Genomic DNA, 27,801 nt, shown 5'->3' with positions numbered 1-27,801 from the left:
AGAGAGCACTGCAGAACTCCTGCAGTAGATGTACAGATATTTGGTAATAGTCTTACCATGCCTTCTTTCAGGTCACAGCACACAATGTTGTGTATTATGAATACTGTATCTATGTGTAAAACAATGTTTTTAAGTATGTATAGTCTTTTGGAACTTATTCAATTGAAATTTTACCCCTAAAATTTCACAGACTGTTTTATTTTTAGGATTTAAAAAAAATCCACAGAAAATTTCAAAACAAAAGGCAAAGATGGAAAAAAAAGCAATTTTATTTTTAAAGTTGCAAATTTGATTTATGTTTAAAGAAGCTGAGGGATTTTGTCCACAATGATAATATTCCCTTTGATCAGAATTTTAATTCCCCAATTTGTAAAGAAAAATGACATAATAATAAGAAAATTGCATAATTACGACAGATATCTTCACATCCATCCTGTATTCAAAGAAAACTAATTCTGTCAATAAATGCCGACAGACATGATTCATGTTGGGTGTAAGTATGAGTCTTGACTTTTAATGAGTGACTGCTGTGTTAAACAACAGTCTCTAAATCCAGTGGTTGCATGATGTGATAACAAAGCAGGACCAGTTCTGTAACACTGTGATATTCTGTACCTGATGGAATTGCAGCCAGTCAGAGTGACTGTAAGTGAAGGTCCCTCCCAGGTCAGAAGTGAGCTGAGAAGCTTCAACTGTCTTACTAAGAGCTTTCATAGATGTCATCACGTCCATCTAGAAAAAAGATAAAGCCAGCGATAAGCATGGAGCGCAGTTCATTTCAAATGTGAATGAAAAGAGAGAAATCAAAGGATATAATAGAAGTAGTTATCAGGTCTGACCTGTAATCCAGGCTGCTTTTCCGGTCGAGGACACGTGTCTTTATCCACCAGCATCAGGATACTGTGGACAGCATGAAGGGCTTGCTCCTGTAGTTACAAACAATAAAACAGGCTGATATAATTCAAGACCTTTAGACATGATGCAAATGAAGAAAGTTAACTTGTGTGTGTGTGTGTGTGTGTGTGTGTGTGTGTGTGTGCGTGTGTGCGTGTGTGTGTGTGTTGGGGTGTTACTGGTGTTACTCATTCTAACATGTGCATGCAGGCCTGTAGGTTTAACCTGGGCCATCAGCAGGGCTTTGTAGAGATGAAGCGAAGGAGGCTTCTTCCTGGCATTGATGACCAAAGTCATTCCAAGCTCTCGAATGTCTTTCCTACCAAATCATTGAATCTTGTTAGGACACATTCAAACATGTTCACTTTCATAGTGGATATAGTGTGACAAATGAACCACTCAAAGGCTTTTAGGCTTACTCTTTCATTGCACTACCACCAGTATTTTTTCTTTGTATCTCTGACATACACACTGTCTTTTTCCCATACTCTGTTCTACTTCACACCCGCCTCTTAATGGACTCTTCTTGTGTTACTGTGAACCTTCATCAGACATGGCTGCTAATTCTATCAAGGCGCTGCATACCAGACATTTGGAAGTCAGCCAGAGAGAGACCCTTTGCTTCCTTACTGAGGAAAGAGGAAGTCTAAGCAGTTGTGCACTATTTTTTTAAAAGTCTATAAAACCCAATGTAAAAAATAAGAGCAGCTGAAGCGTTCTCTTGCATGGTTTGACACATATTTTTCATTTGGAATGTATGAATGTCCGCACAAATTTGAGAAACTTCCAGCTGATTATTGTGCAGCAATTATTAAGGAGAAATTTTGTTTAATAATTTGATCCTGTACACTACGTAGTTTTATTAGTTGTATGCTTTAAAAAAAAGGATACTTTAAGGATCACGTGACTCGATGCAACTGTAGACAATTTTATTCAAAGCCTAGTTTGGCCGCATGATGCTTATCAAATGATAATCTGCTGCCCTCTTGTGGTTATAAATGTTATTACATAAAATGTTCATGGACTTCAGTGAATTACATTTCCTCTCCACGGAAGAGGAACTTAAAATTACTACTAATCGAACAAATAAAGGAAAGCGTTAAATAAAAATATGCTGATGATTGATTTTTCAGTCCTTGTTGTATTGTTTGCTGTACCTTGGTATGGAGTGCAAGTACAGCAGTAAGTCACAGACATTCTGGGCTGACACCAGAGGGCTCGCCCACTCCTTTTTCTCAGCGTGGACCTCCACCAGCGCCCTGCCTGTCCTGTCCCTGCTGCCTGAGGGACAGAGAAATTTAATGAAATGATTGGCTCCCCAAATTTACAAAGATAAAGTCACCAGTGAGACATTGAATAATGGACAAACTTATTCTGAAATTCCAAACTTTTACATGTCAGGGATTTTTTAATGGGGTAGTTCATACCCTGACAGCCTAGTTGAAAAGATTTGTTTCAGGATCCCCAATGTAAGTTGAATATTGTTTTAAGATGTTATGGTACATAAAGTGCATGAAACCTATCACACAAATTCACACTTATTCTGCCACTGTTTACTAATAAAGCTCAGTGTAAAAAATGACTTCCCGTTATGCTGAATTCAAATTTCATTTTAAATCCTAAACCAGAGACATGATTGTCACCGAGGTCACATGTGGTTCAAATAGGTCAAATGGTTGAATTTTTAAAAAAATAAACTCTCTAAATAAAAAGAGGGGTACATTTAAAGGAAGACTGAAATACACAAATCATACAGAGAGGACTAGCTGTGTGTGTCAAGTACCTGGCAGACAAATAATCCCCAGTTCAATTAGCGCACTGATGTTTCTGAAACTTGATTCTTCAGCTTCTGGAGCCTCCTGAGTGTCAGAACAAGTTGAAGAAAACTCGACTTGCAGAGCTAGTTTTTCTGTCTTTGAGTTATAGAGTTTGGAGCCTGATTCTTCTGTGGTGGGGACAGTGTCAGTCTTCCCTGATGAAGTGAGGAAGTCTGCATGTCAATTAATACACAATACACAATACACAAAAGAAAAACATACAGATAACACAGACAGACAGACAGGCAGACAGACAGACAGACAGACAGACAGACAGACAGACAGACAGACAGACAGACAGACAGACAGACAGACAGACAGACAGACAGACAGACAGACAGACAGACAGACAGACAGACAGACAGACAGGCACTTTATTAATACCGTATTAATCCTGGAGAAAACTGTGAGTATTCACTGCTCAGAGACATAAATATTAGATAAATACACAAACAAGAGAAAAACACTGACAATAGAGGACATACAGTATACTGCACAGCAACACAGTCTAAAGAAAGATTCAACTAAATAATTAAAAAGTACAAACAGTACAGTCTTTATGGAAAACAAATTTATGTTTTACCCATAACAGTAGGAAAATTATTTTAATTATTCAATTTTGTTGATGAATGTTAACATACTTGATTGAAGTTAGAATGAGCTTTTATATCATATTGACAATGCTCTGGGGAAACTCCGGTCTGGCTGAAAATTGACATTACTTGAAATAATTGATTCTGAAATTATCAATTCGATTTATTTATTGAAAGTGCTCAAATGTAGTCCACCAGATTCTGTTTCTAGAGCTGCAATTAGTAAAGCAACAGTTTACTTCAACTTTATATTCCATCAACCACTGTCCTTCTATAGTAACAGTCATTATTTTGTTATTCCCCATAACCACTGGACAGGGTGTCTGTTACAAAATACAGCGTGGGATGTGATTTCAGACATCTTAATTAGCCTCTCTTTAGTCAACAAAACCTCATCTGTGCTCTCTATCTTTACTACTTTAATAGTCCATGACAAGCATGTCTCCAGACAAGATCCCATCAGGACATGAGATATGAGAGGTTGACAGCCCACAGAAACCTCCCTCTAGCCTGATATGTGTTTCTACAATAGAGGAATGTTCTGGGTTCTGGGTTCAGGTCTTTTCTTTCACTGGGGTCCACCATGGTAATTTAGTTCACTTCCTGTTTGAAGGGAGGAACATGAAAGAAGCCATGCTGTTGTAGAAAGCAGACAGCGGTGGGAGGACTAGATTCTGGCCTGATCCTTGAGCTCTGGACCTTCTTTCTAAAGAGCTCTAATAATCTGTGAAGTTCAGCACATTCCCTCAAGCATGTAAGGTCAGGGTTGTGTTTCAATAAGTCTATTTTGTTCAGCGGCCCTGTGACCATCAAGCAACAGATCATAATACAAGCTTGTGTCTGGTGTAAGGATGATGTACAAACCTTTAATGTGGGTGAGGGTTAAAGACAAGAGAAAATGACAGATGTAAACTGAATGCTCAGTCTTGATTCGTTGACTCTACATACCTTTTTTAGGAGACTTCCGTCTGTCCAGTCTCTGAGTCGCCTGATCTGAGAGTTCAATTCTCTTACACTGCATTATGTTGGTGATGGTTTCAGGGCAGATGTCACTGTGGCTCCTGTTGTTGAGTTTATACAGAGGTGGATTACCTTTAGAAGTTTCTGACACAGTGGACAGAGACCTGACCTTAACTTTATGTTTTACTGCTGTTTTAACCTCCTCAACAATCTCAAGAGGTTTTACGTCTCCATCACAGTTGTCCAAGAACAAATCTGATCCTTGCGATACACCGGGGCTACGTCCTGATTGGTGGGATATGAGTTTCATCTGAATTTTCTGACAGTGACTCAAACCAGGTGTTGATTTCAAAACCACGGCCGGTTCCTTCATTGGGTTTCTAACAAAATGATGATCTTTGATGCTAGATGCAAGTTTGTCCGGTGTCGGTCGACAACACTCATTACTTATCAGCGGTTTATTGCAGTGGTTGCAATGATTTCCAAAATTATCTCCTTTAGGTTTGAATGCACCTTGGGAACTTAACTCTTCTACTTCACAAAGGCCGACTTCCTCCAGAGCAGCCAGGAGGTCGACACTTCCTCTCTCAAAAGGAACTGGATTCCTTAGTGCTGCCACATATGACTCTCTGTACCTACACTTAGAATCTGGGTCATTGGGCTCGTGACCCAACCTTTTCTGGCTGCATGATGCACAAGATTTCTCCTCATACTGAAGAGTGCATCCACAAGGAGTACTGCTTTCAAGCAATATGGATGGAGATGGCCTGGCAGGTTTGCACAAACCTGAATTTGGTGGATTTACTTGAATGCCTCCATGTTTATGGACAAATTCCTTGTCTTTGTAGATATCAACAAGGTCTACATAATCACCCTCAATCTCTTGATATGTATCTCGACTGTCCCACGTATTTGGAGAAACCCAGCCGACAGGTCTGATTAAAGGTTTGGAGCAAGATTTGGAGGTTCGCCTTTCATGATCCAGTTTGACAAGTTTGGAAGAACAGTTCACAGGTCTCAAAGATGCCGACATCCTGTCCTTTGAGGGAAGGAAAATGGCTTCAACTGGGAGAGTGGAGGAGTTAAAATGGGAGGGAACTGAAATCTGTTTTGTTTCAGGAGGAGCTTCTTGAAAAATTGGCAGAATCTTAGGCTTGTCTAAAAACTCTGGTATGGCAATTTTAGCCCAAGGTAACTTGATTACTCCTTGATCTGTGCAAAGCAAGCAATGAGACAGAGGCGTTCCATGCCGTCCTTCATTAATGTCCTGCAGCCATTCTTCTGTGAAGATGCAGGGATAAGAAGTCTCAGGGACAGGGGTCTCCTCCACTTCTCGACAGTCCTCCTCCAGCAGACTTTTCAGCACGATGCGAGCTGCCTGATCCCCGAAAGGCTCCACCTGTAGATAGAAGTCTCCAGGACGCAGCAGCAAAGGGTTCACAGGGGCCAACTGGATGACAGTTTTGTCATGGAGACACAGAGGCCAGCCTTCACAACGAAAAACCACATCCGAGTATCCAGCCTAGAAGAAAGTGAAATAGCATTGTTTCAGTGTTGTGTGATTTTATTTGACAAAGAGAGCATTTGACCTAATTTATATCTTCACATAAATATTACTGCATTGATGTTTTTAGTGCCTGAATCAAAATTCCATCACTCAGCGTTGGAATGTCTAAAACAGCTGAGAGAATCAAGAGATGGAATCACATCACTCCCGTTTCAGTCTCTTTGCATTAGTTCTCTACATAATTTAGGACAGATTTTAAAATCTTTTTTTAAATAACATTTAATAACATTTTAAATTATATTTAGTTTGAATTTCTCAGGCTAAGGTCCTTTATTTGTTCCAGGAACCTGGCTGAAGATGAAAGAAAAAACATTTGCATTTAGTGCCCTGAGGCTCCAGACTGATCTGCTGAAGGAGGTCAGGTTGACTGAGTCAGCCTTTTCTTTTAAATCCTGCTTTTTAACATACTTTTGTTGGAGAATTGTTGCAGTCTTTCCGGATTTCACTTGAGCTCTTAATTTCCTTTTAACTATTTATTTTATATATGAAATTGGTTTAACCTTTGTGAACACTTGCTTTATTTTTGCTATCCTTTTAAATAATGTGATATTTAGGTTTTAAAAAGTGCTCAGTGATTAAAGATTATTCTTAATATTATTAATAGCCTGTTAACATATTCTGTCATTCCTATTCCCTTGCCTATTTTTTCTCAATCAATTTTCACCAATAATTTGGAGGTGTACAGTACCTGCACCCACGGACACATAGCAGTAACTGGATTATTGTGATACAGAAGAACAGAAGAACTAAGATCTGTAGGTAAATGTGTCATTTTCTTAATGATAAGAAATTATTGCAATGGACAGAAGAGGTGGTGCTGTCTCAGAAGTGTGCAGTGACATTGAATATAAAATGCAACGATCTGCTGTCCACGTATATTTAAAGAGACAGTAAAGTCAAAATGAACGCGGGGTATTATTTGAAGTACATAATTAAACAAACGTTTTGGTGGCATTATTATTTTTTTATGATCAATAGGGACCTTGGACAAACAAAATATATTATAAGTTACGATGCGCTCCCTCACAGCGGAAGTGAGGTAATCGTAGACATCAAGGTAAATCCATATCAGCGCCATTATACAAATATACGGCAAGCGACATAAAAAGCCAACATTATCACACTTATTCATCAAGAATTCATCTCAAATGAAGATGTATCGCTTCATTGATCGTATTGTGCTGTAATGGCTGCCCTGACTGATGAAGCGACAGGTGTCTCCGATGGTGCATGACCCCACGTGACGATGCTGCTACAGCGCAGATTTTAAGGTTTCCTGACACCAGGGATGATGCCAGACATCTGGAAAAAAATGTATTTTTATTTTTTCATAATGATAAACAAAATAAATATTAGTTTAAAATGTAAATAGATTAAGTAAAGATTTATATATTGAATTTTAAAGTAACACCGGCCTTAATATGTTAAGTGGTTTTCACAGCTTGAGTTTAGGATCGCTCAGAGGCTTACTCAAAGACTGGACTCAAATGCCAGCTTTATCTCACAGCTACTGTTTGTACAACACGTTCAAAGACAGAGGAAAGACACCTGTGTGACGCCCTGAAATGTGCTGATACTCACACACGCTGCCTGTTGTACACTCTCCAGCAGGTGTTTGGATGGGATAAGGAAATCCAGCAGGCACTGTAATGCATCACCATGGTACCATTCCTCAATGGAGCGAAAGAGCTGGCTGAGGACGATGGGAGCTGTGGCCTCAAAAGGAGGGAAGAGAGCCGACAGGGTGCTCTGGATGGACGAGTCCAAAGATTCTGGGTTCTGACGGGCAAAACATGCAGTTTGTTAATCTATTTGGGAAAAAATAATTTAATAGAGACAACGTAAAGTATGTCGACATTAAATAGTCATTTCATATCACACTGCTAAAACAGAGGAATTAATTATTTCTGTAAACATTTTTTTTAAACATACATTTTTGTATTTTGTATTATTTATGTATTTCTATTGAACAATTTATGTTCATTATGCTTTCATTTGCCACAGAAATGAACCCAGTCTGAAATGAAATTCAGGGTGAATGTGGTGACTTTTCAATTTTCAATTTCAATTAATAACAATAAGATACATAATTTAGGTATAATTACTCTTTTCCAATGCATATAATTTATAGAACTGCCCTCAAACTGAAAACTTGCTCATTTCTAATAGAGTTAAATATTGCTTCAATCTTTGACCAATGGTTCATGGCCTCTGCAAATTCCAGCAACATTAACTTTAATTGGAAAATGAGTGTGCAGATGAAAAATATCAAAGAACCTGACAGCAGAAAAAAATGAAAGGGAAACACTGGTCCAAACTAGAGTTCTAATTGGATCGAAAAACGTCCCGTGAGTCCTCGGATAGGTCCAGCTAAGTTTAATCTGACCTCAAAGGGGTCCAGTAATGCTCTACTTCCACTGTAACCAATTGTGCCAATGCTGTTGTTAATCATTGGCTCTGGTTGGAAACTAAATAAGTAAAGCATATTTGTTATTCAGGTCATGCACGTCTTTACAGTGACTATATGACTGTATCTCATAGTCAGATCTGTGACTGTGAATGTGTATTTACATTAGAGTTGCTAAACCATTGATCATTGTGAAGTTCGCACGGTTCACACGGCCAAGTGCAGGAATGCTTTAGAAAATTCAGAATGAGAGGATAGATATACTTTTTGAACTTTTATTGCTCACTATGCTTGTTTAAACTACATTTTACATTCAGAAACAAAAACAAAAAAGTAGTAACTATTTGCTTCGTAGCAAAAGGTCATGTTGAGGTTGGGTTTGGAGGGAGAGGAATGGAGAGCTATTCAACTTTATCTATAGATGATTTATTCTGACCATCACAATGTGTAAAGCTTCTTTCATCTTTGGCCAGGCTATACTTAAATTAAATAGGTTCATGTGTCATCGGCCAACTTATACAACATTATATGAAATGAAATAAAGAAGTTAAAGTTAACGTCTTCGTAATGAAAAGAAACAGGAATAATATTCAGGTTACTTCAGAGTCACAAATATGTACTTGATGCTTATTTTGGCTCTGGAAGGGTCTTCATCTCAGACCGCAGCTGGTGTGCTGTTCATGCAATCACTTCACAATAGTCTTCTGTGTTAATCCCCCCACACAACAGGAGGCTGTTTTTAGCCCCTTCCTCATTTAGGTTGATGGCCTAACCAGGACCAGAAGCTGGTCCAGGCTAAATACAAGCACAGCAGCTTCAAAGAGCTCACACTGGTTAGCGTTGGGACTCTGCAGACAGGCTAACGGATTCTTATGTAAACACCTAGGAGTCAGGAATCATTGGAAACTAAATGAGATCAGAGAGAGGAAGAAGTACACTTTAATGATCCCTGTAGGGAAATTATTATGTTTTCACTCGTGGTTAGTGTGTTAGTTAACATGCATATATATGTTTTTGTACAGGCCCATGAAACAACCAAGTACACACAAGGGGCCTGTAGGTATGCAGTAAATACAGGGAGGCCGAGTGACGGGCAGCCCCATCTTTGGAGTGTACCGAATGAGCAGTTTGTGGAGGTGACGGTACCTTGCTCAAATGCACCTCTGCACCTCCCAAGCACTCCAAGAGTGGATCGTCGGGAGTGGGAATCAAACCGCCGATCTTGAATCACTGGACGACCCGCTCTACCGACTGAGCTACTGCCGCCCCAGCTATACTGATGCACAACTATACTCCTTCATCAACCAGGAAGCATCATCATGATCATGTATGACTTGGACGTATCTGCAGAGAACCTGTGTGCACCTGGATTTTTTTACTTACTGTACTTACTTGGCAGGATTCAAGGATCTGTCATAGACTTGGTTCAGAGTTTGGTACATGCAGGAAAGATCACATTTTGGAGTGAATCCAGCTGAAGGAGAAGGGCCAGGATTTTTTTTCACTACTGGAAGCTAGAAGTCATTTATTCATTCACACAATGTTGGGTTCAATGTTTTTGGTCAAGCGTAGGCTACTTGATCAAACCTGCAGTCAACCTGCAGTTGTTTTACACAATAAAGATTCGTCCATAGAACGTTACACTTTCATTGCAGTTTTTCTGTTTGTTTACATGACAGCTGTGTGTGTCTGGAAGCATGGAAACACAGACGCTTTAAGTCTGGCTACGGAGTGTGTCGTTTACCATTAATGCAACCATTATAGTCACCATGCCAATTGCTAAATGATGTTTCTCTGAAAACAGTGATGTCGAAGCCCCTCTTCGCTCACAGCTATTTTGATTCAAGTTCAACTCCAGTTTTGTATTTCCCTTAGACTCTGCTATGTGTATTAAGTCTTTCTCTGTGGTGTTGATTTTCAGGTCACACCCCCAGTTATTGTCCATGAATGCACACTACAGTATTTTAACCATTTTGGAGATCCCCATTTCTGAGGGTATTTTCTTTGTCAAAATGCAATGAAAAAGTGTTTAAATTTTTTTTTCAAAACCAATAAAAATAACAATAATGAATGAAACATAACATTCATGAATCACAAATAACGTGTAATTTCTCAGAGGCCACTGAGTCATTAGTGCTGCTTCCTCTCATCACTCATTGTCAAACTGAATCGCATACGCTGCTCTCTCCAGTGGGGGACGAGGGCAAACCTTTACACTGCTCTGTCAAAGGAGTTTTTTTATATTTATGTATTTATGCATTAAAGGGTTTTTTGTTCCATCTGTCCATGTAACACTCCTACGTGTGTGTGTGTGTGTGTTTATATATATATATATATATATATATATAATTCATTCATTCATTGTCACAACCGCTTAATCTGTCTATCCCAGCTATATTAGGGGGTGAGGCGGTGGAAACTCTGGGCGCGACACCAGTGTGCCGCAGAACAACACTGAGATGCTGGCAAACACGCACTCACAAACTCATACCTAGCATCAATTTGGGATCGGCCAATTAAACTGAAGCGCATGTTTTTGGAATTGGGAGAAAGCTGGAGAACCCGGAGAGAACAGATGCAGACACAGGGAGAACATGCAAACTACTCACAGAGCGGTACTATAACCAGGGATTGCCTTGCTGTGCGGCAGCAGCGCTACCCACTGTGCCACCGGGCCGCCCCTGGTTCTTTTCAATAAGGCTGATTCAAGCAGATGAGTCTCGTGACGAGAAACTCGCGCAAAATCCAAACAAATGGCAATTTCCAGGTTCGAAATTTAAGTGGAGAAATGGGTAAATTGTGAATATTTTCGTTGAATGGAAGTGCATTTTTTCCTAATATTATATCACAGAAAAAGGTAGCATCGATTTGTTTTTTTTACTGTAAGTATTTAAAGTTTGCGTTCCAGAGACGCACGTTGACTGATGATCGTGTGTCTCTGTGAAAAAATGTGTGTGAAACACGCAAGAATGCATGCAAACAAGAACACTGTATAAATTGATCCAGTAGCATATTCTGTCACCCTGCTGACAAACGAACTGGACAGAAAGCAAAAAAACTCATCAGTGGGAACAATGGTTCACAACATAATCCAGAAAATCACTCAACTTGTACCACTTTGTTTGGTCATTGCCTCGTCAGCTAAACTGTTGGTGTTGTTTATTTGGATACAAGATGGTTTTGTTCAAATCACACATGTGAAATATCTCTAAAATAAGTTGACTCTAATTAACAGCCTTCATGTCTATTGTAGACACTGGATGCCGTCAGTGGGAAAGAATGCCTCCTTTGTCTAAAAGTGCACATCTGTCACAATAGATTAGGAAATGGAGAGTAGAATACCTTGGAGGCGATGAGAGGTAATTCATCACAGCTGTTATGGACTGACTGCAGCCATTTAACTTTGGATTCTACTGTATTCCTCAAAGATAAACCTGAGGTCATACATAATGCCACACAAATCTATTAAATTACTGTACAAGACTGAGACTTTCAATTTCCTTCTGTTCATATTTTCTTTGAAAAGGAATAGTTTGGTGCTTTTACTCATGAAAACCTGTACAATTTATTGGCCCTTGTTTGAAATAATTGAACGGCAAATTATGCTTCCATAAACCTCTCAAAACAAAGGAAGTAAAAAGCACGAGACGTTTCCCCCTGACTGGAACTCTTCTCTGTGGGTGGTTGGACAAGTGATACTCATGAGTCAGAGCCTCTTGAGATTCTACAAAGCACTGCTTAGCTGAATCCAGTTCAGTCAGGTCTACAACCAGATGAACTGAGGGTAAGAAGGGTAGCAGCCGGTCCTGAGACTTCCTCTGTTTTTCATTATATCTGACTTCTAGACAACATATTGTACCAAACAGCCCAATCGTCAAGGCCAAAACTCTACATGACTTCTTCTGAGACAAAAAAAAGACTTGCATCCTGAAAACTACTGTAATTGTTTTTAAAGTTTACTATAAAAACAAAACCAAAGAGATATGTTGTGGTCATTCTGATCATAGCAGACTGTCTGTGTAAGCGAAGAAGTTTGGCCGTAATAGTGACAGTCATCAGTGGAGTGACATTTTACCTGTTTGGTATGGAAATTACACTCTGAAGATGTTTTGTGTAAACATCAAGGAAATACACAACAAACAGTGTCTGTTTTTGAGTGAAAGTCTTTTTGTGTGTTTGTGTGAAGTGGAGTGGAGCTTGCAAAATGTATGAAATAGTGATTCACATTATTTCCAATGTTTAATTTTTCATTTCTTTTAAGGCAGAATATATTTGAGAGCTTGCAGAGATCAACACCTGTATTCAGTCGCGCTTTGGGCTAGATGACACCGGCCTTCATACCTCAGGACTCAGGATTGTCAGTCATTGTGGCTTATTTTTAATAAAACTTAAAGCTGTTACTGAAACACACATGCAGAAACCCAAATGTCACACTTAAAGCATTAACCAACATCACTAAAACATCTCTTTATTACTTGAACATTTCAATGAGCCTTTGTGCTCCTAACTCTGTCACCAGTGACCGCTCCATACAAGATGAGACGTTTAGACCCCGTTTACAAGCCAGACACCAGCCAGGATTTTGTATTTCTATGAGTTTGTTTTTTCTGCCAGGGTGTGTTTTTAATGACTCTGATGTATATCAGAGCATATCTCTGGTTCAATTTGGTGTAGAAAAGGCACAAATGTCTCTAAATATCCTCTTAAACAGGTCTGAAACCTCCTATGGTTACAACCAAATATGTACCCTCATGCTACAATCCACCCTTTCTGCACCAGTAGCACTTTTGTCTATTCAACTCCACCTTTGTATTTTCAACAGATCCTCCCATCATGAAAATGCCTGTTTCACAGCAATTTGTTCAGCATCATTTGAGAACCCAGACAGTCACTCCCTACATTGTTAGAACATTCTTTTACTGTATATCAGTGTACAGTATCTGTTCCCCTGTCTTTATGCTGCAGAGACAGTCTTGTTGACACACAGTCGCTAACTCTTTTTTTGTATTTCCGCCCACAGTCCGGCAGTAAGGAACATTCAATCAGGCTTAAATCCTGAACTTTTATCTTGACTAGTGGCGAGAGAGCAGTTTGGTCGATGTCCAGCTGACATCCCCATTCCAGCGCCGCCTCAGCAGAAGGGGATTCCCTCTCTGCTTGCTTTCATCCAGTGCAGTCTCCTGAAAATGCTCCTCTTTGCAACAAAGATCATTGTTTGACATCTCTTGGCAGGCTGGTGTCGACAATAGCCAGTTGTAAAGATTCACTCCTCTTTTGTCTTGTCCACCATTCAGGCCCCCCTGGCAGTTTTTAGCAGTGGTGAGAATTAAGCTGATAATTACAGCTTTCTTTGTATTGCCTTGGGCTTTGGCCAAATAAAGTCAGGACTCAGATTTGAGCCTTTGTATAAACAAGCTGTCAAGATGTGTAATGCAAAGTATGTATCTGTGTCCTCAGTCAAAAGGGATCAAAAGATTAGAACAGGTAAGCTGACCAGCACGGGGTCTTAAGGGAGGATTTGTTAGTGTCTACACCTTGACCGGTCAACACTTTTTCTTGACATCCTGGTAGTAATAATTATGGTCTGGCATTCGACCCCCAGGCTGAAATGAAAATATAAACAGACGTATCAGTTCAGTCAATACCTCTCAGTAAATCCTAAAGACTACCAGAATTTGGCAAGTATGGACATGTAAAAATGCCAAAGAGTCTCCATTGACACACCAAGAACTCAACCTCAACAGCAGTCAGTCATAGTTATGACTGAGAGTGCTGGTGAGAAAATGATAGCATTACAGAAGAAGGTTGAGTACTTAAATAAATCAAGTCAATGAGCAGATTCTGGTTTGTGTCTCTGATACTTTTAAGTTAAAGTGTATGATTATGGCTCATTTACAAACAAAACCAATCAATTGTGATCAAGATCACGGTGTTGTCATGTCACAATCATAAGACTGCTACCTGTTTCTCTCTGTTATTCCCTACCCTTTCCCACCACTATGACATCAAACGTTCACCATCTCCTTTCCAGCTGTGCGACAGTATTGTCTTTGTGTGTGTAATCCATTCAGCCAGGCTGCCGTAAATCCTTTAAAGGAACATAAAAGTTCAAACTTGTCACAGGTACATTCCTCAGGACCCATAAGAAAACACAGTGAGTGTGACAGAACGCAGAACTGTGGCAGTTCCTATTATTCATTTATTTTGTAATTTTTAGTCAAGGTGTGTTTGCAAGTGATGAGGTCATTTAAAACCTGTGTCAGGTTTCTGGTTTTTATTCATTTATCATTGCACATTCAAAAATTGAAAACTGGCCAATTTCTACAGCACTTCATGATATCTCTCTGTCTCTCTCTCTCTCTCTCTCTCTCTCTCTCTCTCTCTCTCTCTCTCTCTCTCTCTCTCACTCTCTCTCTCTCTCCTGACTAAAGTCAATCACTTGAAAAAACACTGTCTCCCAGTTGCACACTAAATATTATGAAATGTAAGATTTGAAACATTTAGCTCCGAGACAATGATCCCATTCATTCTCTCCTCGTCTAGTCTTGGTTGCCCAATGACTGATGACACCATTGGCAAGTAAGTGAAACCGGGTTCGCCGCAGGGACAATTGTGGTTTAATAGTAGCTGAGCACTAACTATTATTTAAACCGAAAAGTTCCACAAAAGCTGAAAATCTAAATGTACAGTAACATACAAAAGTGACATGTGACAATCCAGAAGTCCATACACCAGTGCTTTCTTCTGCATTTTCTCTGATTCATAATGAACTGATATTCTGGCCATTAAATTAACTATAAATTGAAAACAGGACTATACTTTTGAGTTTCCTGCTGACACACACACACACACACACACACACGCACACACGCACGCACGCACGCACACACACACACACACACACACAAATAAACTAACAGCATCAGTCATATAAACTCCTCCAGATCTTGTAAGCATAGTTCACAAACAGGATGTGTCACATATGAGTGTAAAAACAAATTAATTGAACTTTTCACACTATCTTCCACCTCATGCTGTCCTCAGTAGGTTCAGCTGAAACAGTCCAGCTGGTTTTGAATTCAGCTAAGTAAAATCATTCTTCTGACAGTAGACTAATACGTCTTGCTCACTTAATCAGACATATTCCAACTGTTATCTTCATAAAAAAGCAGGAACAACAGCAACATGCAAAAACAGTCTGGAGGGGAAATGACAACTGTGATTCTACAGACAATGCAAACTGATAAATGACTTACAGATGGCCTAGAGCTGCTCAGACATTCCCTCTCACACCACGAGCACCACCACCACTACCAACACAATCACCACTTGGCAATGGCTCTGTTTTGAAAATGCACCGCACAGTCTCTGTTGAGTTTGACCCACTTCTCTGACACAGATAATAAACACACTGAAAATGTGCTCCATACAGTTATCAGAACTTTGACATGTGGAATGAGAAGAGAAATAGTTAAGAGATTGTTTAGAGATAGAGTAATATGACTCATACAAAAACAATATCTGCTGTTCCCTGTCTGTCTGTCTGTCTGTCTGTCTGTCTGTCTGTCTGTCTGTCTGTCTGTCTGTCTGTCTGTCTGTCTGTCTGTCTGTCTGTCTGTCTGTCTGTCTGTCTGTCTGTCTGTCTGTCTGTCTGTCTGTCTGTCTGTCTGTCTGTCTGTCAGTCAGATGATGTTACAGCCAGGGAAGGAGTGGGCATGAAGTATAATCTCTCTTCCAAATAGAACACAGACCAGTAATATTGGAATATTTAATCACGTGTTACAGGAAGGTGCGGAAGTCATTGTCGAATATCCATTATATGTTAAAGGAGGAGACACACACAGCTGTACCTTGTCAGCTTGTTTACAGCATTCATTGTCAGCTAAGCGTCGTGCGTTCACAGTGTTTGCTAGCAGACAAAACATGCTCATGACTGTTGGCAATTTATACCTTTTTGTATGAATCACAGAAAAACCTGCTACACTCAAGCTAAACATGTTTTGACAAGATGAGAGCACATCTAGAAGCCAAAAGCAATTCTCATTTAAGCTTGGATCATTTGCATTGCGACTTTAAAATGCTCCTCATATGGACTCTGACACCACATAGAATCTGCACCATGTTTACTGTTCCATGATCGAGAAAGAAAACGCAGCTGTAAGGCCTCCAGAAAAGCTCTTGACCTTGCTGGTAAATTAATTACTCCTGATGCCTTCTGCACACAGCAACTACATGCAAATACAGTCCACACTGGCAAGTCAGGGTTCTTGGTGTTTACTGTAGCTAGAAACAGGTCCAGCACGGCGTTGTAATCTTATACTTTAGATGCAGACACATGGCTGTAAGTGGGACGATGGTCATGGAAAATAACATCAGTCACGCAACAAGTAAAACTAATAGTTAGGGCTGTAAAAGCTGGTCATAGAAGTGCTTTAGTGGATGTGATGTTAGGTCAAAGTGCAGCTCTGCCCAGGATGAGCAGCCAAGTCTGAATTTCAAACAGCATGACTTTCTGGTTTCTTGAAAATTATGGAAGCAGTTTATGGGTCTGACTGTTTTCAATAAAAAGAATGAAGGTACATGAATTAAAAACAAAATGGGAATACCACACATTGAATGAAAGTTTCAGGTGACCAAAATTTTCTGCCTCAGGCCAGAATACAACCAACATTTTCATCAATACGCTATGACTTTTATTTCGTGTTTATCTGTGTGCATTTGATGATTCCCGCAGGAGCAACAACCAGTAAACTAAAGGTCAAATAAACCACATCCTCCCACAAACCCATCAGTCATGTGTATCAGGTTCATGTCTTGTGGCTCTTTTGTTGTCATTACTTGGTTTCTGTGATGAAAATGTTTTAGACATAAGCCAGTTTTGTTTGAACTTCTTAAAGCATTGAACACTAAACTGGAGGTTTATATTACATTATGTGCACATGCAAAGCACTCAAATAATTTTACACAGGAACACTCAACAGTCATAGAAAAATGTGTGCCATTTGCATCAATTGAGTCCAAATCAAGGGACTTAGAACTGCCAAACAAAAGACAATGTGGCTCTCTGTCACTGTTTCTGAATCTGTATGCACACTCTCAGAAAGCTGTTGTGGGCTATTGATGTCAGACGGACCGACTGGCTGTGCTCAGGAAAACTAAAACCTCACAAGAGTCGAGAAACATTTGCATCGAGCCTCTTGATAAAATTAGAACAAAGAAAGTGAAAATGATGCAACTGAAAATTTTAAAAATGGATTGAAATGTCTAAATTGAGTGTCACAATGTGTTTGTCTTCTTGAAATTAATTCCCACATGACTAGCAAAGCTACAAGGAGAAACAAAAATGTCACAACCAGACCATACAAACCACTGTCTCACTTAGTGGGTCAGTGGAGCACAACCACACCAGAACAGGAACAACGAACAACAATGGAGCACTAGAGTAAGACTTAAATGTTACCATTTTTGCTTGAAGGAGTTTTTCCTCTTTTAGACAGAAAGTTTACTCATTTTTGGTCCCGGTGATCCTGTCCAGACAGCCTCCCCGGATTCTGAGCTGAGAGACTTGTCATGTTTAGTGCATCAGCAACAGAAGTCGACTGAAGTACATACACATGACAGCGAGCTGTCTTGATCGAAAACAAACTAAAGTCATATCCATTCTTTGTAGACTTTCCATACTTCTGTGAGTGTGTAGCAGAGAGAGCGACAAGTTGTCAGGCTGCCTGCTGATCCCAAAGCTCTTTCACTGCTCCTTGGCTTTCTGGCTGGTCTGAATGTTTGGGTTGGGAGAGAGAGGGAGAGAGAGAGAGAGAAGGAGGGGGAAAGAAAAAGCTTTCCCTTTCCAAGGAAATCCCCCTCCAGGCTTTTCAGTTTCTCCACTCTCTCAGACACACACTGGCTTTTTTGCAAACCCGAGAAAACCGAAAGACACAATATGGATGCACAAAAACAAAAGCACGCCTTAGCACAGACCTGCACTGACAGCGTGATAGTGTGTGTTACTGTTTGTAAACAATGCATACATTCCCATGTAATTTTTCATCCACGTATAGACACAATCAAGCACACACACACACACACACACACACACACACACACACACACACACACACACACACACACACACACACACACACACACACACACACACACACACACACACACACACACACACAATCCTGACTTCAGAGAGCTGCAGAAATCCAGCCCCTCATTCTGGCCCCTTTCTTTCTATTTTAATCACTGGAAGCTTTTAGAAGACCCAGTCAGTCTTTCTCCTCTCTCTTATCCCTTACAGATTTCCACAGTCTACACCCAGGCTTTCTCATTTCTTTCTCATGTCTTCCGGCAGACTGCCCAGTCTTTGATTCGTATCAAAGAGAGACCACAGAGGGTGCCTTCCCTGCAGGGATCTCAAGCCAACAGCAGGCCTCCAAAAAGTGCTGTCGTACGCATATATTAGTCCCTAGGAATGTGGCGTTGCACCCACTCAACTAGATTCTACATCTGGATTTGGAGGACATCTAGTCTGTGAAACATAAGCCCTGCAGCAACAAGAAGTGAAGTTGTTCACTCAGACATTCAGAGGAAAAGTTTGACGGATGAGAGGATTAGTGTGAGTGACGTGGCTCAGACAAGCAGCCTCCACTCCGTTCATTCAAATGCCAGACAGTCCATCAATATTTCCATCACAGTCAAATCAACACGAAGAAAATTAGTTTTTAATCACGAGTTTCTGTTTTTCCAGCAGGTGAATTTATATCTGGACATTGAGAATGAAATGGAAAGCTTCAGCCTCGCTGGATTTGTTTTTTCCCATGCGGCAGAAACTGAAGTCTGTTGAACATTCCTAACATGTTTTTCTGTCACAGAGAAACAGCCATGCTAATTTTTCTTTCAGCCTAAACCACAAATTATGAGGGTAACATGTTTGAAAGCGTTTTGTACTGCTCCGTTGCCTATTCCTTCTCTTTGTTTTGGTCCCATTTTTTTCTTTGTTGTTTGTTTTCCTCTTCTTACTTTCTCCATAAAGGACAATAAACGACTTTTCCAGCTCAAGCCAGTCTAGTTTCCACAAAATACCAACTGAAGTATTATCACCTTGAAAAAGGAATTGGAAAAATTTTGGATTTTCACTCAAACCCGAGTTTTAGCAACCCTGTGTTTTGATCTCCCTGCAAACCCCCCTGCTGTCAGTAAATCAGTAACTGTTCTCTTTGCTACTTGTATTTGTGGTTTGGGGAAGTTCATGTTCAGTCAGTACCATAGTGATCAGGGGCCATCCATCCATCATCTACCGCTTATCCGGGGCCGGGTCATGGGGGCCACAGTCTCAGCAGGGATGCCCATACTTCCCTCTCCCAAGACACCTCCTCCAGCTCCTCCGGGGGGAACCCGAGGCGATCCCAGGCCAGCCTAGAGACATAGTCCCTCTAGGTCTTCCTCGAGGTCTCCCCCCCGGTAAGACGTGCCCGGAACACGTCCCCAGGGAGGCGTCCAGGAGGAATCCGGAACAGATGCCCGAGCCACCTCAGCTGGCTCCACTCGAGGCAGAGGAGCAGCGGTTCTATTCCTAGCTCCTCCCTGGTCACTGAGCTCCTCACCCTATCTCTAAGAGTGCGCCCACCCACTACAGAGGAAACTCATTTCAGCCGCTTGTATCCGGGACCTTGTTCTTTTGGTCATGACTCAAAGCTCATGGCCATAGGGACCTCATCCAAAAATTGTACATTTAAAAACATACAAAAATGTTTTATTTCCTGAAGTAAAAGACAGTTCAGTTTTGTAAAGATAAAAAAGTGAACTGTAAAACCAAAGGAATGAAATTTAGACAATGAAAATTCTTTGTATATCTGAGGCCCTGCAAAATGTTGCAATTATTATTTATGGATAAAATATGTATTATTGCATGCACATGTATGTTAAGGATCCGTCATGTTTGTATTGAGACAAAAACATGTTTGTGTGTGTGTGTGTGTGTGTGTGTGTGTTTGTGTGTGTGTGTGTGTGTGTGTGTGTGTGTGTGTGTGTGTGTGTGTGTGTGTGTGTGTGTGTGTGTGTGTGTGTGTGTGTGTGTGCGCAGGACACACACATCTTTATTGTTTGTTCATTATTGTTTGCTCTTATTTTCTGACATAATCAGAAATAGAGAATGTCTGTGGTGAGCTAAAATTAACCAATAACATTGATCCTGCTTTCCATCCTATGACACAGATTTATAAGAAAGAAAGACGACGTGCATTTGCTTTTGTTTCACTCATTGTTGAGGTCCAGATGACCCAGCCCGTCTGCCCAGCAGAAACGTGACAGTCTGAGGATGAAAGTGGGCCACAGCGGTCTGACGCTCAGTTCTGATCTGTCTTTCATTCAAACCAGATGAGCTGGAGAGCCAAACTTCAGAGATGGTGGATGGGAGCTGCTCTCTTCCCTGAGTCAGTGAATGGAATATCTGATATTGTTTCTTAAAAATGCTCACATAAACACAGTTGGACAAACTTCATGAAGATGTAGACAGAGACAGACGCTGCCAAAACCCGGAGGTTTTGAGTACACACCCAAAAAAGTTCATCAAGTAACCGTATAAACATTCCCATGGATCAAAATTTTTGAAGCCAGACATAAACGGATACATTCCATACCCTCACACACACACACACGCACGCACGTACGCACACACACACAAGCACACACACACACACACACACACACACACACACACACACACACACACACACACACACACACACACACACACAGCAGGATGAAACCCTGAAGCCTCCCTCCCTCCTCGACTCATTCCTTTCTAGTGAGTGTGGGACCCTACAACAGGCGAACAGGACCCCCTCAGTGATTTACCTCAAACCATCACCTCCTGCACACACTCCTGTGTTCACTTAGACACAACAACACACACTCATGGTTTGCATATGACTCATCATGAGTGGATGGACATAAAACGTTGTTAAAGGATGGGAAATTGCTAACTCCCCATCAGGCGTTGGACCCCTGCATCACGTCTTGGATCAGGTACTTGGTTTAATTTGCCCACTCGGTCCACATTCATTATTTTAACGTGCTGTGGGTTGTTTTCATTCAAAACACTTGGAGGAGAGCAATAATAAATCATTGAGGTTACCCTGCTCTTGGAAGACACCCAAACATGTATCTCACATGACTCAGAAATGGTGATATTAAGTGTCGTGTCTCAGTGATGAATGTCGGAGCTGCTATCGCCTGTAACATCTCTCGTTTTGATAGGGTAAGATGAAAGGAGCAAAGAGAAGATGATTATCTGTCTACTTCTCTTTTCACTCGACCAAGGAGAGCAACCTTATCCACATCAGCATCTGACTTTGACATCATTTCCTGCCCAACCCTGGTCTGTCAAGATTAGAGGCCCAGCCTGTGACTTAGACGTTTGGTTGTTCTTTCAATAAACGGAAGGGCTCCTGTCCAGGCAACTCTTGAGTAGATATCTGTCTGCAGCACAGATGCATTATCATGTGAGGTATTTCTGGGTCTGGTGAGAGAGGATTGAAGGCATGTTTTGAGTAATGTGTTACTCTGTGTGGTGCTAAAAAGAAAATAAAGGTCTTGAGTGAGGAACATTATGTGAATTCAAGGATAGTCTAGTACAATCTAGGACTGAATGCTTGCACATGTGTGCTTGTCTTTCATTGTTCACTAAGGTGATACATTATGACATTAATGGCTCCCAAATGTTTGTAATTAGAAACCCATCTGTTCATATAGTTCTCCATACCAAGCTCCATTTTTATGGTGAATAATAGACATGACAGAAATGCTTCCACCACTTTAATTTGCTTACCATCTGTCGCACTTTACCAGCTTTTGTTCCCATTGAGATTTTATAGCGAGGCACATTTAATGCAATATCTCCTCGTGATTGCGGTACACTGTTATTGTGTTCATAACAAGACATAAGAAAAAATATAAAGCTCATATAACATGAATGTATTTAAGTGGTTGTAGATACTACAGGAGTCATTTGTTGACACGTATGTTGGAGAATTTCATATACTGTATATCCCACATGCTGCTCCTTTGACTTTGTCCCTTTGTCACAAACAGTCATTAAATTATTCAAAGTGTCATTAACATGTGATTTGTCACATATTTTGCAAATGGAAAACTACATGAACCCATTGTGACCCCAGACAATATCAGGCTACTTATTTTATCGTACCACATTGAAATAATAATGACAATGATAACACATTTAATGTAGTACAACCCCACCCACCCCAACCCCTACCCCCAAAATACAAAAGGATTTTATTATACTAATGCTCTTTTTTCTTCTTAGTAATTATAAATTTAATGTATTGTTAGCACTATAAATCAAGTTTCTGCTGCTGATACTGCACACCATGTATGCAATAAACCACGTTTGTCAGCAAACTCTCACCTCCTTCCTGGGAACACAGAAGTCTATAAAATGTGTCAGAGTTGGCTTGTTTTGATTCCAGCCTTACATTCAGCTTCTAGTGAAAGAAACTGAAGTTGAAATTGGGTTTCCACTTTCCTTTTTATTCAAGACCAAAAGGAGCCTTGTTGCTGGCACCTTTACAACGCTCTGCTCACTATTCCTGGAATCAGCTCCCAAACTTCCTAAATCTTCCGAGCTGGTCTCACGTGATGTACGTAAAACAATTCTAAATGACATGAAAGTTCAAAAGTATGTCTGTAGATGTTTTGAACATTGATGAATATTTTAATCTAATAACTCAGACATGTTTTTTTTCCCCCTTCTCTTCTCTTCTGTTACCATATCACTGCGCTACAGCATGTCTTGGCCAGAATTCTTTGAAAAAGAGACTTATAATCTAACCGAGACTTAATTTCTGGTTGAATAAAGTAAAAAGATAACTGGAAATGATGAGCCACGCAGTACCAAACACAAGAGGAGGGGGCAGAGGAAACTGTAAATAAAAGAGAACTTACTCACCTACTCATATAGGTGAGTAAGTGTATAGTTCAACTTTTGAGATTAGATTTTTTAATGTGAAAATGTTTTCATTCTAACTCAAACTCCTTCTTTGTTTGCTACCTAATTTGATTATGTAGAAAGAACGTAATCAAGTGATGATAATAAATGCCAAACATGCTCTGTAGCAGATGTACTGAATGCTTCCCACGTTTGCTGCATAAATTTTACTGCTCTAGAACCGAAGGGAAAATCTTTGTGCTTCAAAAGAGTGACTGCTGCTGTAGAAAAAGTTTTGTACATTCAATGTGTTTCATATTTTAGTGATTTTTACAATCTAAGGATAGCTAAAATCTAGGACAAGCTGAAAATGAGACGCTGAACATTAGACCTTCTAAGCAGTTGTGCATGTTTGAGCTTGTCCCACAGTGTCCTCGTGTGTTTCTCTGAGTCTCCCCACTGAGAGGCCCTAACCTCAGCTCACCGCTGCTGGGTGCTCGTCCAGTGGAGGAAGCAGGTGTCAAATTCAAAACAGCCTGAGGGGAAAAAAACAACTGCAAGCTCAGGCATGAGAATGTGGGAATCTTGAGACTTTGGCCCAGAATGTTTGCTTCCTTTTTGTTTTGTTTTCACAATGAGAATGTTTTACTAATTTTACACAATGAAACAAGAACTGACACATTTATGAGAAGTCAATTTCACTGGTCTTGTTGGTTGAATTCTAGGATGATATACAGGAATAAAGAAGGGTTAATTTTAGGACATATCAGACTTTGACTTGGTGATAGTCTGTCATCATACATTAACTGCACTTTGACTCAACATGGATTATTAAGACATGAAAGTAAACAGCGTATATCTCTGTCTGGGTTTTGCAACCAGGAGGCAGAAGAAAAAAAAATTTCTTCAAACTCATGTAATGACCGATGCATCTTAATGTAATGGAGGCGACTGAAATTGTGAGTATCAAAATAAAACCTGTGTTTTAAATATACTGTATGTAATATCGTGTTTCCAAGACTTGATGTTGCACTTTGTGAAACTCTGATTTGACAAGACCACATCCCATTCATCATGTGGCTATGCAACCACTCATTCTACTGTAACATCTCAGAAGCGCTCAAGGTTTTCTCTTTTGTGCGCGAGAAAGCTTCTTTGGGGGAGTTAGTGGATCGAAACACTGTCAGTGACACCCATAAGGTCAACGCCAAGACTGTAATGGTGAACTCTGAATGCATAAGCAGAGCTAACAACTTAATGGTGTTTTGGGAGACTGATATGTGAAGACCACGGGCATGGGAACCAGGGAGACCCAAACATTTCTCTGTGTCAGAGATATGCGTTTCTATACATGTTTCATCTGATACTTCTATAACAGGTGTGTGTGTGTGTGTGTGTGTGTGTGTGTGTGTGTGTGTGTGTGTGTGTGTGTGTGTGTGTGTGTGTGTGTGTGTGTGTGTGTGTGTGTGTGTGTGTGTGTGTGTGTGTGTGTGTGTGTGTGTGTGTGTGTGAGAGAAAATAGCAGCTAATGATATATTGTCATAATATCCTCCTACTAACAAAGGAGTAGATGAGATAACTCTGTTTGGTTCTAACAAGACTCTCCAGTTATCAGAAGGAGCAAGAGGATAGAAACCAGTCAGACTCTATTTTGAAAATCCCTCTTGTTGAATAACTCCAACACATGGCGGTAAGGGTCACCGAACAGAGGAACAATTCAAATTTGCTGCACAAGCCTGAGAAAATCAGACATCAAAGAATGAGCTTTATTAAAATATCCCTAAGTCACCAACGGTTTGTCTGATCCATCAACCATCTCCTCTTACTCCTCCTCCTCCTCCTCCTCCTCCTCCTCCTCTCAGTATCCATCTCATCAACTACCTATTCAGTGTCTCCTGGACTGCTATTTTTCTTGCTCCTCTGTGTCATTCATCTTGACTTTTTTACCATTAAACTCACTCACACTCAGCTTGATTCGTATCCCAGTTGAAGTCACTGTTTAAAGGTCTGTTGCCACGTCTCACCCTCGTGTCCACCCTCTCATAATTTAATTCATTTCTTTGCTTTTTCAGTCAGCAGTCCAGAAGCATCTGTTGGGTGGGTCTTTATCTGGGCGAGGCCGATCTGTCTGATTAATCATTTGGTACCTGGAGGCTGAGCTGGACATAGATGACATTCCTTTACTGAGACACTGAGAATCAGTGTTCAGTAATAAGATAGTCCGCCTTTCTTTTTTTTTGTTTCTTCTTACTCGTCTCTTTTTTGCATATTTCTTCTCACAGCAATTTCTCTCAATCTTGGTTTTCAGTTCCTTTTTGCAAAACAACTAATAGTTTTCTACAGAAAAAGGTTACCGTAAATTGAAAAAAAAATTTATAAAATCTGCACTCTACCTAGTGCGGAAAGCACTGTCTTTGAGACTGGTCTATTTCTAGATACTTGGGTGACATTCTTTACCATTAAAGCTGCAGTAGCACTTGTTTTCTAAAATAACATTTAATCATATTTTCTAAAATTGTCATTATGTCCTCACTCTAGAACAAGAGACAGAAAAAAATCCTCTGAACTGAGACTGAGAAACATCACAAAATAATTTTAATGTAGAATATGGCGCAAATGCACAAATGTATCCTTGGACGTGTACACACACAGCACAAATAGCATCTGTGTGTGACTTCCCTTGCAATCTGAGCTAGCAGTTCAAGGTTTAGACACTAGGTGTCGTGGTTTTCCAAGTGTCACAACTGCTTGTCTGTGACTGTAATTTGAGAGGCTCAGGGGTCAGTTTCTCACCAAAACCAGACAGAGAGGGCTGTATATGCTCTGCTTAGCATCCACATATCATCTTGTGACTTCAAAGCGTCCGAAATGAAAAAAATGTGCGCTTCAAGTCGAGAGCAGCCTTTCCTAAAAAGGACAAGACGATCGACTCAAACAGGCTTGAACAAAACAAGGGCTAATGAAACGCATTTCCTTCTTGCTGCTGGGTGAAGGCACTCATTTCCACTGGCAGGATAAATTGATCCAGATGGCCTGTGAACTTATCATTGGGAGCCAGATGACCCTCTCCTCACCTTCCTCCTTGTAAGGTAGTATTATCACAGCGCATGAAACATCTGGCTCCCACAGTTGTGTGATGCAGGGTTCACACACATGCGCAGGCCTCGAGGTCTTCACATCTGTCCTTAAAGAAAGATGTTCCTGAACTGATTAGATTGTGACTTGATTTGAACTCAGATTTACACCAACATTTGTGATGATAGTGGACAAATGGATATTTCATTTTTAACATATTACCTATAAAGTCGGTTGTACACTTTGCTACACACCAAACAAATGATGAAATGCTAACAACACACAGATATTTTTGATTTCTTGACATTTTGAGACGTGAACAATTCAAGCTGTTTAGCACAAAATAGCCTCAATCCTGTATGGCTCTTTAAGAACATATCCTTTGTGTGTGTGTGTGTGGGGGGGGTACATACAGTACATGCTCTTCACTGTTGATGGCCCTGTTGCTTTAACAGCTGCACACTTAAGGGTATCTAAACACACACACTCTCTCCCTCACACACACACACACACACACACACACACACACACACACACACACACACACACACACACACACACACACACACACACACACACTAACACACATTAAACGTGGTTGATTGTTCTGCACAGTACTTCAGGACTACCCCATGGTCAACTTAACTGTGTGTGTGTGGGGGGGGGGGTGTTTGTCCTACGTTTTCAGGCTCTCTGTTCTGGGAAACACTTAAAGCTTTTATGAGGTAAATGTGACACAGCTGTAAATAAAAACAGCCATCCCTCTCCCCCACAACATGATGCTCCACTGCCTTTATGAATGAAGTGAAACAATTATGGCTGTAAAAATACTCATATACAATGTTAGTTCATCATAGAAGCAACAAAAACTTTCTTAAAATCCATTTTTAAAGAAATTATTATTATTATTAAATAATTATTATCATTAAATATATTGAATAATGAAATTATGATTACTATTGTTATTACAATATTACTACTGATAATAATAACATATACATACACACACAAACAAACACACACTCACACACACGTGTCCATGATTAAAGAGAAGCTAGTCCTATTTGCCACATATCTAACCAGTATAATGGTCCTGATTAAAAAAAACAACTGCATTAAAGGTAAGGCATCATCCACACTCCAGTAGATGATTATCATTAAAGTGTTGTGTTGATTAAAATCTGTGGTTTTACATAATGCAGGAACCTCTTTTTTTTTTAAAAGAAGTGAAATGTAGCTAGGGCGGCACGGTGGCGCAGTGGTTAGCGCTGTCACCTCACAACACGGCGGACCCAGGCTCGAGTCCCGCTCTGTGCGGAGTTCGCATGCTCTCCCCGTGTCTGTGTGGGTTCTCTCCGGGTTCTCCGGCTTCCTCCCACCTCCAAAAGCACAGTACTTTCAGGAGAGAAAGTACCATAAAGTAATGCAATGGTAATTTAAAAACCCAGTGATAACCCAGCTACAGAATTTTTTAAAAATTACCTGGAAAGAAGCCCAGGCTTTTATTTGCCCAAGACAGCTGACCTGGCCCCAGCCAC

General features: G+C 40.3%; 1 protein-coding gene across 3 annotated transcripts in view; it reads right to left on the bottom strand.

Moving 5' to 3' along the window:
- Positions 1-18,000, bottom strand: part of quo (quattro) — a 28,307-nt gene extending 10,307 nt beyond the window's left edge. Inside the window, exons 1-8 of one of the 3 annotated variants that reach the window (XM_068315702.1) lie at positions 17,699-18,000; positions 7,413-7,610; positions 4,253-5,786; positions 2,678-2,884; positions 2,052-2,175; positions 1,093-1,213; positions 840-926; positions 616-732 (exon numbers count right to left, since the gene is read on the bottom strand). In XM_068315702.1, coding sequence (XP_068171803.1) covers positions 616-732; positions 840-926; positions 1,093-1,213; positions 2,052-2,175; positions 2,678-2,884; positions 4,253-5,786; positions 7,413-7,610; positions 17,699-17,701 — 2,391 coding nt within the window. In that variant the 5' untranslated portion in view covers positions 17,702-18,000. The remainder of the gene's footprint in view (positions 1-615; positions 733-839; positions 927-1,092; positions 1,214-2,051; positions 2,176-2,677; positions 2,885-4,252; positions 5,787-7,412; positions 7,611-17,698) is intronic. The other 2 variants (XM_068315704.1, XM_068315703.1) reach the window with 2 other exon arrangements.
- Between the last annotated feature and the right edge of the window lie 9,801 nt (positions 18,001-27,801).

The sequence above is a fragment of the Antennarius striatus genome, chromosome 5, assembly GCF_040054535.1.
Source record: "Antennarius striatus isolate MH-2024 chromosome 5, ASM4005453v1, whole genome shotgun sequence".
NCBI lineage: Eukaryota > Metazoa > Chordata > Actinopteri > Lophiiformes > Antennariidae > Antennarius > Antennarius striatus.
This window is presented reverse-complemented; position numbering and strand designations above follow the sequence as displayed.